Raw genomic sequence first — 16,404 nt, 5'->3', positions numbered from 1 at the left:
ATGCAACTGGCTATGAAAATATACCACACCACATGGTAAACAGTTAATTGTATTTATATATTTCCTTCAAGTTTGGGAGCTACTGTGCCCTAATTCAGCTTTCTAGTTCTATTCTCAACTCTGACTAAATCTTCCCAGAAAATATTTCAGTCCACCTCCAAGTTAACCATCAAGCTCAAGCAAAAATCACCAAAGTCATGGGCTACTAGGAACATACCTAAAATAGACTTCCTAGCTTCTTACTACCCTAAAATCCTTATTCTCACCCGCTTTATTACTACTTTCTGGTCCTTATTTACTAAGTATTTTGTTCTGCCTCATAACTTACTGCCTTTCACACAGATTCCATCCTGAACTCCATAGGCAGACAACCTCACCAATGTGCCCCCAAACCCCACCTCTCCACAGCCCCGCCTCACTAGGGAAAGACAGAAACAAGCTGCGGGGTATGGATCAACCATATGTCCATGTCCAGCAGAGAAGCAATTACAGAAGCCAGAACTCTTACCTGCTGCACCCCCAAAAGAATTTTGCTCCATACTCCCAGAGGCAGAGAAATGTTAGGGGAAGATGACCAGAGGGCTCTGAACCCCAATTCCATCAGGACCCGCAGAGAGAAGAGGAAAAAAGGAAGGACATTTGGAAATAGTAATAGGTGTAGGTGTGACTTAAAAAAGAAGGCAGGACTATAGAAAAAATGGGCAAAAATATAAACAGACAGACAGTTATAGAATTAATAGTAATTAATAATTATTAATTAATAATAATTAATAATCAACTCTTATCTGTGACCTTGGGGGGACCACTATAGTTTCTAATGGAAGAAATGGGGACACAGAACTCTGGTGGTAGAAATGGTTATTTTGTAATTTTGTAAATCACTAATAAGATAGAAAATATATCACATCACACTTAATTAAAAATTAATTTATTGATATACAAACCAATTGGATCAAACAGAACAGAAGCAGTGCTCTAAGTAAGCACTGACTTGAAAGTCTAGATGTCAACCAGAAGGGCATCCCCACACAAATTTAGGCTGAGGATTTGAGTTGTTTTTGCTTCCAGGATTATCGCTGGGGCTTGGTGCCAGCACTATGAATCCACTGCTCCTGGTGGCCATCCCCCATTTTAACTGGATAGGACAGAGAGAAATTGAAAGAGGAATCAGAGATAGAGGAGAGAGAAAGGTAGACACTTGCAAACCTGCTTCACAGCTTATGAAGTGTCCCTCCTGCAGGTGGGGAGCCGGGAGCTCGAACCAGATCCTTGAGTGGGTCCTTATGCTTAGAACTATGTACTCTTAACTAGGTGGACCATCGCCTAGCCCCCAAGGGCTAGAGTCTTTATGTCTTTCTGTGAAGGCAAAGCCACTTGGTTGGCACTTCAAAGGAAGATCGTTTCACCGGGTCCTCATCGTACGGTATATGCCATGAGTCTCCAGTTGTTTGCACCACGGTGTCATGGTTGAGAGAAGGCTGTTCAATTGAAAATGGAACCAAACATTGAGAACAAAAATAAAGGGCTACCTAGCCGTTTTCTTTGCTGGCAACTTCTCAGTTTGTTTCAAAGACTTCTGAATGCATACTTTGTCTTGATACACTTACAAAGAACAGCTAGTCTGTGAAAATGAATCGTGTTAAGAATTCCTATTTTCGGGGGGGGGGTGAGAGATTATTTTTTAAGTTAAGGACTTTATAGGTGCATCATATTTGTAGGGTAGAGAAACCCATTGCCCAGCTGCAATCATTACTAACTCATGGCGAATCTTTATCCATAATTCAGTCACTTCCTTTCTCCAGTTCCATATCCAAGAATACTTCAAATTTTTTTTCTTCTAGGGTTATCGCTGGGGCTAGTGCCTGCACTTACAAACCTACTGCTCCTGGCTGCCATTCTTTCCCCCATTTTTGTTGTTGTTGGCTAGGACAGAGAAAAATTGAGAGGAGGGGGAGAGAAAGATAGATACCTGCAGACCTGCTTCACCACTTGTGAAGCAAACCCTCCTGCAGGCGAGGCACCAGGGGCTTGAACCAGGATCCTTCTGGCTGCTCTTTGTGCTTCCTATTATGTGTGCTTAACCTGGTGTGCTATCCACCTGGCCCCGTGTTTTTTTTATTTTATTTTATTTTATTTTATTTATTTATTTATTCCCTCTTGTTGCCCTTGTTTTATTCTTGCAGTTATTATTGTTGTCATCATTGTTGGATAGGACAGAGAGAAATGAAGAGAGGAGGGGAAGACAGAGAGGGGGAGAGAAAGACACTTGCAGACCTGTTTCAGGGCCTGTTGAAGCGACTCCCCTGCAGGTGGGCCCTGCTTGGTTTTAACCAGAGCATTGCTCAGCTCTGGTTTATGGTGGTTCAGGGGATTGAACGTGAACCTTCTTTCAGTAACAATAAATCACTTTTGGATCTTTTTCCCTTTGTTTCACACTAGGTTTTGTTTGTTTGTTTAAATACCAATCATTTCTGGCCAGTAGTGATGCAAGAGACTTAACCTGAGACTCTGGTTCATCAGCTGGTTCATTATCTTCTTGCATAACCCTTATGCTCTCTCCTCAACCACAAGAGGCATTCTTGGACTTACAGAAATCTAAAGTAGAAGCAAAGGAAACCTCACATAAGACCATGCAGTCAAAGGGCAGGCAACAGGCATGATTGGAGAAGTCTGACGTGTCATAAGGGACAAGGAGTTCTGAGCTATTGTGAACAGGCAGGAAAATGAAGAAGACGTGAGGAGTTTTAACTGATGATAAAAGTATGATTGAAGCAGCAGCAATGACAACTCAGGTGTTTTCAATAGGTCCAGCAATGTGCTAACGGAATACAAAATGCATTCTGTTAGCACCATGTTTCTAGAACTGGCTAATTCTAAAAACTGGAACTGAGAAAAATAAAGCACTGAGGATATGCAACTAGCTGCAGCATTTTCCCACAGATGCCACATTGTTACTGTATACTTACACTTGACTCTGTGAACATTCTGGGTGTTTTGCTTTTTTGTTTTTTTTTGCCTCCAGGGTTATGGCTGGGACTCACTCAGTGCTAGTACTATAAATCCAATGCTCCTGGCAACCATTTTTTCCATTTTATTGGCCAGGACAGAGAGAAATGGAGAGGAGAAGGGAGCCAAAGAGGGGGAGAGAAAGAGAGAAACCCTCAGTTCTGCTTCACCACCTGTGAAGAATTCCTTCTGCAGGTGGGGAGCGGGGGCTCAAACCCAGATCCTTGAGATGGGTCTTTGTGCTTAGCACTGTGTGTGCATAGCTGGGTGCACCACTGCCTGGCTCCCTCGGTGAACATTCTGTAGAGAACAGACAGCATACCTGAAAGGTGTTTGGGGAGGAAGCCTAGTAGGCATAGCACAGGACACACAGGCGTGAGCTGTGGTTTGATCCCTAGCACCCATATGGTGAAACAGTGCTCTGGGATCTGTCTCTGTGGTTCAATTACCTGGAAGGTTAATCTTGCTCCTCGGACTACTTTAGTAATTGCCAGCTGATGTCCCTGCTGCCACTTAAAGAAGAGGCGCTGACTCCTGGCATCCGGCAGGCAGGCCTTGTGGTCCCGCAACAGATCATGTGTGATGAACTTGCACTGGTTCCCGGAGTGCAGTGTTGCATACAGGAGGAAGGGGTCATCCTCTGAGCTGAACCAGGATAAGAAAGAACACAATCAGGCACACCCCGGGACATAGAGCACTACATTCTTTGCTTGCTTCTATTATCTTTATTTATTGGATAAAGACAGACAGAAATTGAGAGGGAAGGGAGAGATAAAGATATAGATAGATAGACAGACAGATAGATAGATAGATAGATAGATAGATAGATAGATAGATAGATAGATAGAGACCTGCAGCCCTGCCTCACCAATCGCAAAGCTCTCCCCCTGCAGGTGGGGACAGGGGGCTCGAACCTGGGTCCTGGCGCACTGTAGTGTGTGCGCTCAACCAGGTGAAGCACTACATTCTTCACCAGGCTTTTTCAATTTCTATCCTACTTTCTTCAGGGGTGCTTTGCTTTCTGAATTGACATGATCTCAGTGATAAATCATGAACAGGAGCTGTTTCAGCAATACAGGGCATGTTTTGCATGTATAAGGACATGCATGGATTCAATTCCTGGCACTGCATAAGATGGTGCAAAAATGCTCTGATGTGTGTGTATGTGGTGGCATGCCTGGTAAAGCACACACATTAGCATACACGAGGATCTAGGTTCCAGTCCCCAGTCTCACCTGTGGCGAGGGAGGTTGGGTGGAGGCAGCTGCAGGAGCAGTGATGCAGGTGTCTCTCTCTCTTCTTCCCCACTTTTTTTTTTTTTTTTTTTTGTCTGTAGGATTATCACTAGAGTTTGCTGCCAGCACTACAGATCCACTGCTCTTGGTGGCCAGTTTATTTCCCCCGTAATTTTTACTAATAGGATAGAGAGAAATTGAGAGACGACAGGGAAATAGAGAGAGGGAGAGATAAACACCGCTCGTGAAGTGGACCCTGTACAGATGGGAAGCAGGGGCTCCAACCCAGGTCCTTAGGCTTGGTAATATGTACGCTTAAATGGGTGTACCACCACCTGATGCCCACTCTCCTTTCCTCTCATGCAGGCACCAAGTCCCAGCAATAGCCCTGGTGGCAACAACAGCAAAAAGAAACCACTTGCAAATCCTTAGCTGGTCGGTAACAATATTTAAAACACAGATGGGAAGAAAGAGGGTAAGAGGGAAGCAAACCACTAAGCGTTGGGATTCTTTTTAAAATATATATTTTTATTCCTTTTTGTTGCCCTTGTTTTTATTGTTGTTATTGATGTCATTGTTGTTGGATAGGACAGAGAGAAATGTAGAGAGGAGGGGAAGACAGAGAGGGGGAGAGGAAGATAGACACCTGCAGACCTGTTTCACCGCCTGTGAAGCGACTCCCCTGCAGGTGGGGAGCCAGGGGCTCGAACCAGGATTCTTATGCTGGTCCTTGTGCTTTACGCTACCTGCGTTTAAACTGCTGCGCTACCACCCGACTCCCTGTTTTGGGATTCTTTTTTGTTTTATTTTGTTTTGGGATTCTTTAACAGCTCAAATGGGCTCTCCCACTAGAGAGAAGTCTAACAATAATTCTGTCTTCACACTCAAGAACTGATTCCGTGTTCTTGGGTGTTTTTCCTCTTTGCTTCATCTACCACACAACGCACCTTTCCTCTTCTTCACTCAAATTCAAGAAACATTCATAATGCTGTAAGGGTAGGCTAATATTTCTTTTTAAAATTTCTTATTGTCTTTATTTATTTATTGGATAGAGACCGTCAGAAATTGAGAGGGAAAAGGGATAGAGAGAGAGACACCTGCAGCCCTGCTTTACCACTCCTGAAGCTTTCCTCCCTACAGGTGGGGACCAGGGGCTTGAAACTGGGTCCTTGCGCACTGTAATGTGAGCGCTTAACCAGGTGCGCCACCGCCTGGCCCCCACGATAATATTTCTTTCAAAGCTAAAAGTGGACTTTTTGCTGCTGGGGCTTTGGTACCTGCTCAATGTCACTGTTCCTGGTGGCTCCCAGTCCCCTAACGTCCCCTAAAGAAAGAGAGAAAAACGAGACACAGAGGAAGAGGGAGAAACACCATACTGGGGCCAGGTGGTGGCGCACCTGGTTGAGCATAAATGTTACAATGAGCAAGGACCCAGGTTCGAGTCCTTAGTCCCCACCTGCAGGAGGAAAGCTTCACAAGTAGTGAAGCAGTGCTGCTGCAGGTGTCTCTCTCTCTCTCTCTCTCTTCCTCTCTCTCTCTCCCTCCCTCCCTCCCTCATTATCTCCCCCTTCCCTCTCAATTTCTGGCTGTCTCTATCCAATAAATAAGTTTATAAAAAAATAAATTTAAAAATGTAAAAGAAAGAGAGAGAAACACCACACCATAGCTCTACTGCAGTTAAAAAAAAAATAATAAGCATTCTATGACCCAGGAAACAGATCAGCTGGGGTGGTACTCGGGTTTCTCTCTCTCATATGAAACCTTCTCTCATAATTTTAATTAATTAATTAACTAGTTAATTAATTTTTACCAGAGGACCACTCAACTCCGGCTTCTGGTGGTGCTGGGGATTGAACCTGAACCTTTGGTGCCTCAGGCATGAAAATCTTTTATAACCATTATGTCGTCTCCCCAGCCCAATAAGATTCAGTGTATAAAATAAATAAATAAATAAATAAACCAGATGAATGATTTGGGGAATACTGGCAAATCTTGAAGTCATCCCACTCAATTAGACTTCGGGCCGAGGCACACGCATGACTCATGGAAAGGTGGGAAGAGCCCGAAATTCTACATGCGTGTTAGAAGTGTGCTGTGGAGGGCAGCTGCTGCCCGTTTTCTTTGCAGACATTACTCATTTTGCCACCATGCTTTCATGGACCTTTCAATGTGTAGGAAATTGTAGCTCATAGGAGCACGCCCTGTATTTCCAGAATAAATCCAAATTCATTGCTTGTCAACCAGAGCCCACAAAGTCCTCTGTAATTTGGTCCTTGCTGCCATTTGCTCTGACCCCAGGACCTACTAGTTTTCATCTTGCTGCTAGACTGCCTCACAGTCTCACTAGTTTGCTCCCTCCCTCCCTCCCTTCATTCATTCATTCCTTCCTCCTCCTCCTCCTTCTCCCCCCCCACCCCACCAGAGCACTGCTCAGCTCTGGCTTATGGTGGTACGGGGGATTCGGCTGCAGGGATTGTTAAGCACTTGTTCCCTGTACTTGTGTATTTTTCCCACCGTCCCTCCCTCTCCCTTTCTTAAGTGACACACTCCTTCCCTTCCCATGCGCCCATCCCAAAGGCCTTTCCTACCCACTCCCGCGTCTACCACACCCTGACTTACTCACTGCCCATTCCTTTTCTACCTTCTGCTCACTCTGCCTTCTTATCTTCCTGGAACTGATCACTGCCTGGAATTAACACTACCTGGGCAGGAACTTGGTCACCACTATTTCTCTAAGAACACAGACATGTTCCTATTTGTAAACTATTTGTTTAATGATCTGGTCGGGACCTTGCACTTGCACTTGGACTTGCATTCTGAGTACTAGTCTCACTTCTGGCTTTTTCTCCCTTCCATGTCTCCTTTATACTGATTACCTCGTCTATTTAAATTTATCCTATTGTAGAAATTATTTCTGAAAGGTTCCATAAATAATTCTTTTTCTGAATGAGAAGAATTTACATACGTAAACACACATATACACACAGAGACTTACAAATGGCAAAGTAGGTTAACAACAAGCAGCTAGCTGAGACCTAGTGTGCTGCTCTATGGGCACCGTCAGCACTTACATGTTGTCAGTAAAGAAACATCTGGCTAGCTTTTGCACCATTTCTATCTCCTGCTTTTTCCACCGGAGCATATGCTTTCGACCCAGGACCAGGAGCCGCAGGTTCTGCTTTGCCAGCTGAGAAACAACCTCCAAGAGCTGGAAACATAAAGACAGACAACAAGGTCAAGGGAAGACTGTCAATGAAGTGGACAGACGCTTCCAGTAGGCAAACTCAAGGGCGAAACACTCTTTTTGGTGAGGGGTAGGGAAACACTCCTTCAAATCATTGTTCATCGTTGTAAGCCTGAAGACATAGTAATGTCTCATCTAGCTGGTGCTGGGGTACCAGGTAATCTCAAATCTAGGACACAGTGATGTTTAATCCCTGCACACTGACTGAGCTATGGTACACTGGACCCAGGCCTTTTCTTTTCTTATTTTACTTTTAATTTTTTTTATCTTTATTTATTTATTGGATAGAGACAGCCAGACATTGAGAGGGAAGGGTGTGAGCCCCCGGCTCCCCACCTGCAGGGGAGTCACTTCGCAAGTGGTGAAGCAGGTCTGCAGGTGTCTATCTTTCTCACCCCCCCATCTTCCCTTCCTCTCTCCATTTCTCTCTGTCCTATCTAACAATAACGACACCAACAGCAACAACAATGATAAGTACAATAATAATAAAAACAAGGGCAACATAAGGGAAAATAAATAAATATTAAAAGAAACCCAGGGTCCTTGAGCTTGTTGATGCCTGTGCACCAACCACTGCCTGGCCTGCTTGTCTGGACGTCTGTTTCTGCCTGGGCTTTTCTGAGGCCTTGTGCCTTTCCTGCTCCCTCCACGCCCCGACAGGTAGAGGATGAGAGACAGAAATGTAACAAGAAGAGACGCCACAGCACTGCTTCACTGCTCGTGAAACCTCCCTGCGCAGGTGCAGGGGCTCCAGGCAAGGTTCCCGTGTGATGTTGTGTGTGCTCTGCCAGCTGAGCTACCGCCCAGCCCTTCCTGCAGAAGTTTCCACTGGAATACAACTTCCATTTGAACTACTAAATATTTCATGAAAACATAGAGATTGTATTCCTGGGTGAGGCTTTTAAGGAGTCCAGTGGCACTGTCTGGCTCAGAGTGAGCACATGAGCTAGCAAACGGCAATCCACATTAGCCATCCAGCTGAAAGTAAGAGGACTGAAGGTGAAAATAAAAGCTTTGCTGTTTAAAGGAGCAGAGAGAGAAAATGGCAGTCAGATAGGTGGGGAAATAGGAAGAGAAAGTTCAGATTATCTGAGAGATAAAAACAATTTGAACGTGTCTGCAAGTTGAAAAGCAGGTCTGGGGAGAGGCGGGGACTGACCACTCAGAGGACAGCTAACACACACAGCCCTTACCTATGGCCTTGTCCTGTTCTAGGCATCTTACTAAATCTGCCCCTTTGATCTGCACAATGCTGTCACATGAGTAACATCAGCACCCACATCACATACACAGGGCGACTGAGGCACAGAGAGGTGGCAACTGCCCTAAACTCATACAGTTTAGACTTGGAACAGCTGGAGTGACCCCAGACTTTCAAGACTCTGAACCCAAAAAGTGAGAGTGGGTCCCAGGTCCCACCCTCCCCCCACCCCAGCATCACCATAAACCAGAGCTGAGCAGTGTGCTGGTTTTTTTTTTGGGGGGATAACAAAACATAAAAACAAATAATAGTGAAAGAAGAAAAGAAAGATAAATATCAGTGGATTAAAGGTTCGAATGAATCTAAAGGACAGGTGGGATGGGAGGGCTGGAAGAGGCAAGCCGGGAGCACAGGAGACACTAGTCAAGACAAGAGTTCCACACCAATCACCCCACACAACTGTAAGGCTATAAACACAACGTTAAAGAAATGTTTGAGACTGCTTGTGTTTCTATGTAAGTGGGAAGACGCAGCTTAAAGAAAAATTGCAGTACCCTCAATGACCCTGGGTCCATGCTCCCAGAGGGATAGAGAATGGGAAAGCTATCGGGGAGGGGGTGGGATATGGAGATTGGGCGGTGGGAATTGTGTGGAGTTGTACCCCTCCTACCCTATGGTTTTGTTAATTAATCCTTTCTTTAATAAAAAAAAAAGAAAAAAAGAAAAAAAGAAAAATTGCAGTGAGGTATTCTCAGTTCTATTTGGTTTAGATAAGCAGCCCAGAGCTTACAAATACTGAATTAAAGAGCAGAAAGGGCTTAGGCAAAACTACTCTGGGGCACCACCTGGTGGCTGAGAGGCCTTTCTCAGCAGCCACTTTCCTGTCGGCCTTTTCCAGCAGCAGAATGCAAACAAAAGGAACACACACACACACACACACACACACACACACACACACACGGAGGCAGGTACACAGAATAAAAGTACCTGCCTGAAACTCTATGACAGTCTGGCTGGGAGTTCACTTCCTCTAGTGTAGAGTTTACTTCCTCTAGGGTCATGTTTGCTCAGACAAATAAAGAAAAAGGAAATTCACCTCATCTGTGTTAGATCAAAATTATAACTGGGAGGGATTTCCACTTCTGGGAAGGTGAAGTAGGTGCTCTTCTTCCTGTGTCTGTCCCTCAGTAAGTACAACGAGAACCCGTATGCTAGCTGTAAAAACGAGACTTAGAGGTAGAAAGGAAGACTGACAAGGGAACTCAGGACATGAGGAATGTCATATTGATCAGTTCCTTGGAGTTTCTTTCTTGCTTTATATATTCTATGGTTAAGGCTGAAGAAGTCTGTAACTAGGACTGTTAATGAGTAAAAAAAGATGCCAACAAAGGCCTATTCTTTCTGGTCAAAGGATCAGGAAACCTGTTCAAATGTGTCCATTAACAGACTGTGTAATGTGCATCTACATAAAAATACTGTATAATATTTAATACTTAGAGCTGCATATATTATGTGTATGTGTATGTGTAGTACCATATATAGTCAGTACTACTAATATGCTCTGCAGAGATACACTAAAATACTATAGATAAAAGGCAAAAAAAAAATCACTATCAATACATAAAACTGGAATTAAAAAAAGAAAGTTCAAGTAGCCCACTGAAGGCATGGAAGAACCAAACAGAATGAAAACAGATAACAGAAAAAGAAATGGTAGGCATAATCTCTAACAACATAATTAGAGACAGATTTTAGCAGGGAGGGAAAGAGACTTAGTGGCAGATCAACGGAGCAGAATAGATGAATCAGAATTCACTCAGTTATGCTAAGGAAAAAACAGACCTCAACAAATGAAGAATTGGGCATCCATGTATAAAAGATGAACCTTGATCTAAGTCTCACAAAAACTTAAAATCAGCATTTTGGAGGTGGCACAGTGGATAAGAGTTGGGCTCTTAAGAATGAGGACCCAAGTTCGATACCCAGCATCACATGTACCAGGAATGCTTTCATTCTGTTTCTTTCTCTCTCTGTTTCTCTCTCTCTCTCTCTCTCTCGTTCTCTCTTTTTGGCCTTCAGGGTTATCGCTGGGGCTCCATGCCAGTGCTATGAATCCACTGCTCCTGGAGGCTATTTTTTCCACTTTATTGGACAGGGCAGAGAGAAATTGAAAAAGGAGGGGGAGATAGAAATTTCCTTTTGTTGCCCTTGTTGTTTTATTACTGTAGTTATTACTGTTGTTGTTGTTGGACAGGACAGAGAGAAATGGAGAGAGGAGGGGAAGACACAGAGGGGGAGAGAAAGATAGACACCTGCAGACCTGCTTCACTGCTTGTGAAGTGACTCCCCTGCAGGTGGGGAGCTGGGGGGCTCGAACCAGGATCCTTACACTGGTCCTTGCGCTTTGCACCACCTGCTCTTAACTCACTGTGCTATCACCCAACTCCCATTTTTATTTATTTTTATAAAAATATTTATTTATTCCCTTTTGTTGCCCTTGTTATTTTATTGTTGTAGTTATTATAGATGTTGTTGTTGGATAGGACAGAGAGAAATGGAGAGAGGAGGGGAAGACAGAGAGGGGGAGAGAAAGAAAGATACTTGCAGACCTGCTTCACCACTTGTAAAGCAACTCCACTGCAGGTGGGGAGCCGGGGGGCTTGAACTGGGATCCTTCCACTGGTCCTTGCACTTTGCGCCACATGCTAGCTTAACTCGCTGTGCTGCCACCTGACTCCCCCATTTTTAATTTTTTAATGAGAGTAGGGAGGGGGAAGGGAGAGGGATATACCAGGGCAATGATCAGCTCTATGTTTGGGAAGCACAGCTTCACATCTCTTCCTGACAAATGTTGCCAGGCGCGCCTATGAGCAAAGTCTGTTGACTTTCCTTTCTTTTTCCCCACTTGGTGCCCTCAGTTCTGTAGGCAGTCTAAGGGCTTGCTCTCATTAGCTTTGTCTGCTCCCTTGCATTCATATATTCCACATACAAGATCAACCATCTGGTATACCTTCTCGGAGTTATTTTGCTCAGCATAATTGCTTTCAGTTCTATCCATGTTTTAGCAAAGGGTGAGATGCCATCATTGCCCATAGCTGAGCAGTATTCTATTATGTATACACATACCACTACCTCTTTTTTTGTTTGCAAATCTAGGGCCTTATACATGCAAGATTAAAAATTTTTTTAAAAAATTATCTTTAATTATTGGGTAAGACAGCTAGAAATTGAGAGGGAAGGGGGTGATAGAGAGGAAGAGAGACACACCTGCAACTCTGCTTCACCACTTGTAAAGCCTTCCACCTGCAGGTGGGGACTGGGGGCTTGAACCTGGGTCCTTGTGCACTGTAACGTGTGTTCTCAAGCAGGTGAGCCACCACCCAGCCCTCATACTTGCAAGACTGTACCACTCCTGGCCACTCTTCACTCATTCGGGTAATGACAGATAGACCACAGACAAGAGACAACACAGCACCAAACTTCTTTCAATGTTGCAGAATCCTTTATGTAGTGTCCAGAGTTCGAATCTGGGCTGTGTACACAGCAAGGCTTGTTTTTTTCTACCTGGTAAGCTATCTCTGTGGTCCAGGCAGTTTCTTTCTGCCTCCAGGGCTATCACTAGTGCTCGGTGCCTACACTATGAATCTATTGCTCCTGTGGCCATTTTTTTCCTTTTTTTTTTTGATAGGACCAAGAGAAATTGAGAGGGGAGGGGAAGATAGGGAGAGAGAAAGATAGATACCTGCAGACCTGCTTCACCACTTGTGAAGCACCCCCCCCCCGCCAAAGGTGGGGAGCCAGGGGCTCAAACTGGGAGTTTGAACCAGGATCCTTAAGCAGGTCCTTAAGCTTTGTACTATGTGAGCTTAACCCAGTGTGTTGCCGACCGACTCCCACCCCCCAGTTTCTTTATAAATATTTGTTACACAGAAAGGGGAAACATAAAGTAGAACTTGAACTTGGTTTGATGTATTGCACCAAAGTAAAGGGCTGGGAGTGTAGGGGTGTGGGGGTGTGAGGGTGGGGGGGGTTTCAGGTCCTGATGCACTATGGTGGAAGAGGACCTAGGTTGGGGGTGAGAGTGTTTTGGAGAAAACTGAGAAATTTTACACACGTACCGACAACTGTATCTACTGTATACCATTAATCCCCTCAATAAAAAGAGATTTCTTATACAACTTAAATCGTGTTGGAGACTTACATATGAGAGAGCTCTCTCCCCAATCCTCTCTATTATTACTTAAATCTGCATATAAATTTATAATCTGAAAATTAAAAAGTAGAGGGCCGAGTGGTAGTGCAGCAGGTTAAGCGCACATGGTGCAAAGCGCAAGGACCTACGTAAGGATCCTGGTTCAAGCCCCTGTCTCCCCACCTGCAGGGGAGTCGCTTCACAGGCGGTGAAGCAGGTCTGCAGGTGTCTGTCTTTCCCTCCCTCTCTCTGTCTTCCCCTCCTCTCTCCATTTCTCTCTGTTTTATCCAACAATGACAGCAACAACAACAATAACAATAAAAACAAGGGCAACAAAAGGGGAAAAAATAGCCTTCAGGAGCAGTGGATTCATAGTGCAGACACCAAAACCCAGCAATAACCCTAGAGGGAAAAATAAATAAATAAATAAATAAAAATTAAAAAGTAGATAAAAAGTCAAAATTAAATTGAGTCTTTTAAAAAATTATTTAATTTAATTATTTATTTAAGAAAAGGAGACATTAACAAAACCATAGGATAGGAGGGGTACAACTCCACACAATTCCCACCACCCGATCTCCATATCCCACCCCCTCCCCTGATAGCTTTCCCATACTCTAGCCCTCTGGGAGCATGGACCCAGGTAAACTGGGTCTTTTAAGGGAGGATAAAGGGGTTATGTGGCATAAAGTGACCAAATATGTACAGCATGGTTGAAGTCTACCCGAGACTAGCCAGAATAGCTACAGACAGATGTGTGAGTGGAACAAGGATGTCCTTGAGCTCAGAGTAGTCAGACCAGAGAAGCAGTTATCTGTGCTGTTTTGAACTTGGAGAACTTATATATCAGTAGACTGTGGGCTTGTCTAAAGGAACCTAAGATACAAAGTAGAGCAAAAATAAACTCATTCTAGGGAACATCTAAAATTACAAATTGATTCCAGAATTAGTCAGGTCTCCTGGGTTCCCAGTGTCTGAAGGTTAATCTGAGATTCTATCTCACTTCCCTCCCTGCTCCTCAACACCCAGTTTCCTCAACTTTGATAAATCGCCTTGGAACTCTTACTTTTGTCTCTCCCAAACTGGATTTTTGCCTTCTATATTTGCTGCCATTTCATTTTTCCTTTCTTTTTAAATATTTTCCCTTTCTCACAATATTTGCTTTATTCTGGGTGTCTGGACTAAACGCAATTTTCTGGCTTTTTTTTTTTTTTTTTTGGTCATCATCAGAGCTTTATTACTCTGAGTCAACATTTTTTCAGATAGAAAAACAGAGACAGGGCTAGAGACGGCATAATGCTTCTGCAGAAGACTTTCATGCCTGAGTCTCTGAAGTCCCAGGTTCAGCCCCTTGCACCACCATAAGCCAAAACTGAGCAGGGCTCTGGTGTTTCTGTATCTTCCTCTATGCTCTATGTGAGTGTCTCTCTCTCACACACACACACACACACACACATTAAAATAAATAAAGAATAATGGGAAAGTACTGAAGCTTCCCCCAGTGCAGTGAGGGTCAGAGAACTACTCAGGTGAGCTATCTTATGGGCCTCTAAATTTTAATGGTCTATCTGTTATTTCTCCCTCAAACATATAAAGGGCATCTTGGGAGGTGACACTGTGGATAGAATGCACGACTTGCAAGTGTGAGGTACTGAGTTCGAACCCTGACACTGCATATAAAAAAGTGTTGTTCCAATTCTCACTCTTGTTAATCAATTTTTAAAAGAAGCAATTTAAAAAGAGGAGGAGGAGGAGGAGGAGGAGAAGGAGAAGGAGAAGGAGAAGGAGGAGAAGAAGAGAAAACCCAGAAGAGTGGGAACAGACATTTGATTCAAACATGTTCAGGTCTGGTTTCCATCCTAATTTGGTTTATTCACTATAGGGAAGAGGTTTTTTTTCTTTTTTCTTTTTTAACTTTTTCTCATAAGTGACACAACTAGTATTGGCAAACTGAGGAAAGGTGGTTCCTGAGTTTAGGGTAAAAATATGTCTGGCAAGGCTACGTGTGATAGAAATAACTGTGTGGGAATACTCAGGAAGTAGAATTGTGCAGGGAAGGCAGGAGAAGCCAATGGAAGCAAGAGCTTTTTTGAGCAATCCCAAACAGCAGTGGGACTTCCGTTCTCTCTCTATGTATTTTTAACTTCTTCCCCACAGCCTGTGGTACTTCCTAGGTTTGTGGACTGTGGGCCTCAGAAGACTCTTGTCTACAGATAGTAGAATTCTCTGTCAGTTCTTCAAAAAGACAAGAAACACTAATGTATTTCACACAGAAGAATACTTAACAACCCTACTGCTCATCAACAGATGATAAATAGAATGTGTATGCATATAATGGATAGTTCAGGCCTATAGGGGAAACAAGGTTTTTTATATGGATGAGTCCTAGTGGCATTATATTTAAGTTAAAGAAGCCAGATACAAAAGGACACATGTTGTATGATCCCATTAATAAGAGGCACTGCAACATTGTGATTTCTATGAGCTAAGTATATGGTCATTCAAATGGCCAAGTATCTACTTCTCAGAATTTCTGATCTTGAGTCACAGTTCCTGGCTCATAACTCTCAAAACGCTTGAAATTTCCTAAGTGTAGCAAGTGGTAAAGGTATCTATTGTTTTGTTAAAAAAAAAAAAAAGAGGGGTGGGGGTAGATAGCATAATGGTTATGCAAACAGACTGTCACGCCTGAGGCTGCTAAGTCACAGGTTCAATCTCCCATACCACCATAAACCAGAGCTGATCAGTGCTCTGGTTAAAAAAAAAAAAAAGGAGAAGGAGAAGAGAAAAGAGAGAGAGAAACTTGGAAAACAGATGAGAACAGGATCTAGCTTGCTAGGGGAACTGCATGATTAGACAGGGCTGGAACTTGGGGTGAAGAAAGGGCAGGCTGCTGCTCTCTTACAATATCATATCATCTGTGAGTATGTCTGAATGCATTTCTGTCTTTGACTGAGGGCCTCTTGCATCTGAGATTTCACTACCCCCAGGCTGACCTTTTCATTCGTTTTGTTTATTTACTCGGGTATTAAGGGACTGTAAAGGACAGGCATCAGAGCACCACTCCATTGCCTGTGCCATGTTTCTGGTGTTATCTGTGGTACTCCCATGTGGTACCATGTCCCCATACATGTTAAGGTGTGCACTCTATCAGATGAGCTATCTCTCCTGGACCCAAGATGTATTTGTAAGGTAAGACTTCTTTAAAATAAAAAGCATATCATTATTACATCTAAGAGAAAAATCAATAATGCCTTAATGTCAAATGTTCAACCAATGCTAATATATATGAGTCATTTTTTAGTCTTTACAACCAGAATCTGTTTTTGTGTTTCTGTTTGTATGCTTTTTGCAATGTCTGGGAATGAACCCAGGTACTCACACTGCTGAGCTACCTTCCTGAGTTAATTTTTTCCCCAATATTTATTTATGAGAGACAGAGAGAGAAAGGAGAAGGAAAGGGAGATGGACTCTGTAGTACTGCTCAGATCTGCTGTGTGGTGGTGCTGAGGATTGAACTAGAGAT

The 16,404-nt window shown here is 43.5% G+C and overlaps 1 protein-coding gene across 2 annotated transcripts in view; it reads right to left on the bottom strand.

The window, feature by feature from the left end:
- Positions 1-912: 912 nt before the first annotated feature.
- PRORP (protein only RNase P catalytic subunit) overlaps positions 913-16,404 on the bottom strand; it is a 101,766-nt gene continuing 86,274 nt past the window's right edge. Inside the window, exons 6-8 of one of the 2 annotated variants that reach the window (XM_060175421.1) lie at positions 7,313-7,449; positions 3,456-3,651; positions 913-1,478 (exon numbers count right to left, since the gene is read on the bottom strand). In XM_060175421.1, coding sequence (XP_060031404.1) covers positions 1,347-1,478; positions 3,456-3,651; positions 7,313-7,449 — 465 coding nt within the window. In that variant the 3' untranslated portion in view covers positions 913-1,346. Of the gene's footprint in view, positions 1,479-3,455; positions 3,652-7,312; positions 7,450-9,763; positions 9,902-16,404 lie in introns of those variants that run through there. The other variant, XM_060175423.1, reaches the window with a different exon arrangement.

The sequence above is a fragment of the Erinaceus europaeus genome, chromosome 16, assembly GCF_950295315.1.
Source record: "Erinaceus europaeus chromosome 16, mEriEur2.1, whole genome shotgun sequence".
In the NCBI taxonomy this organism is placed as follows: Eukaryota; Metazoa; Chordata; class Mammalia; order Eulipotyphla; family Erinaceidae; genus Erinaceus; species Erinaceus europaeus.
The sequence above is the reverse complement of the archived record's forward strand: the minus strand, read 5'-3'. Positions and strand labels throughout refer to the sequence as shown.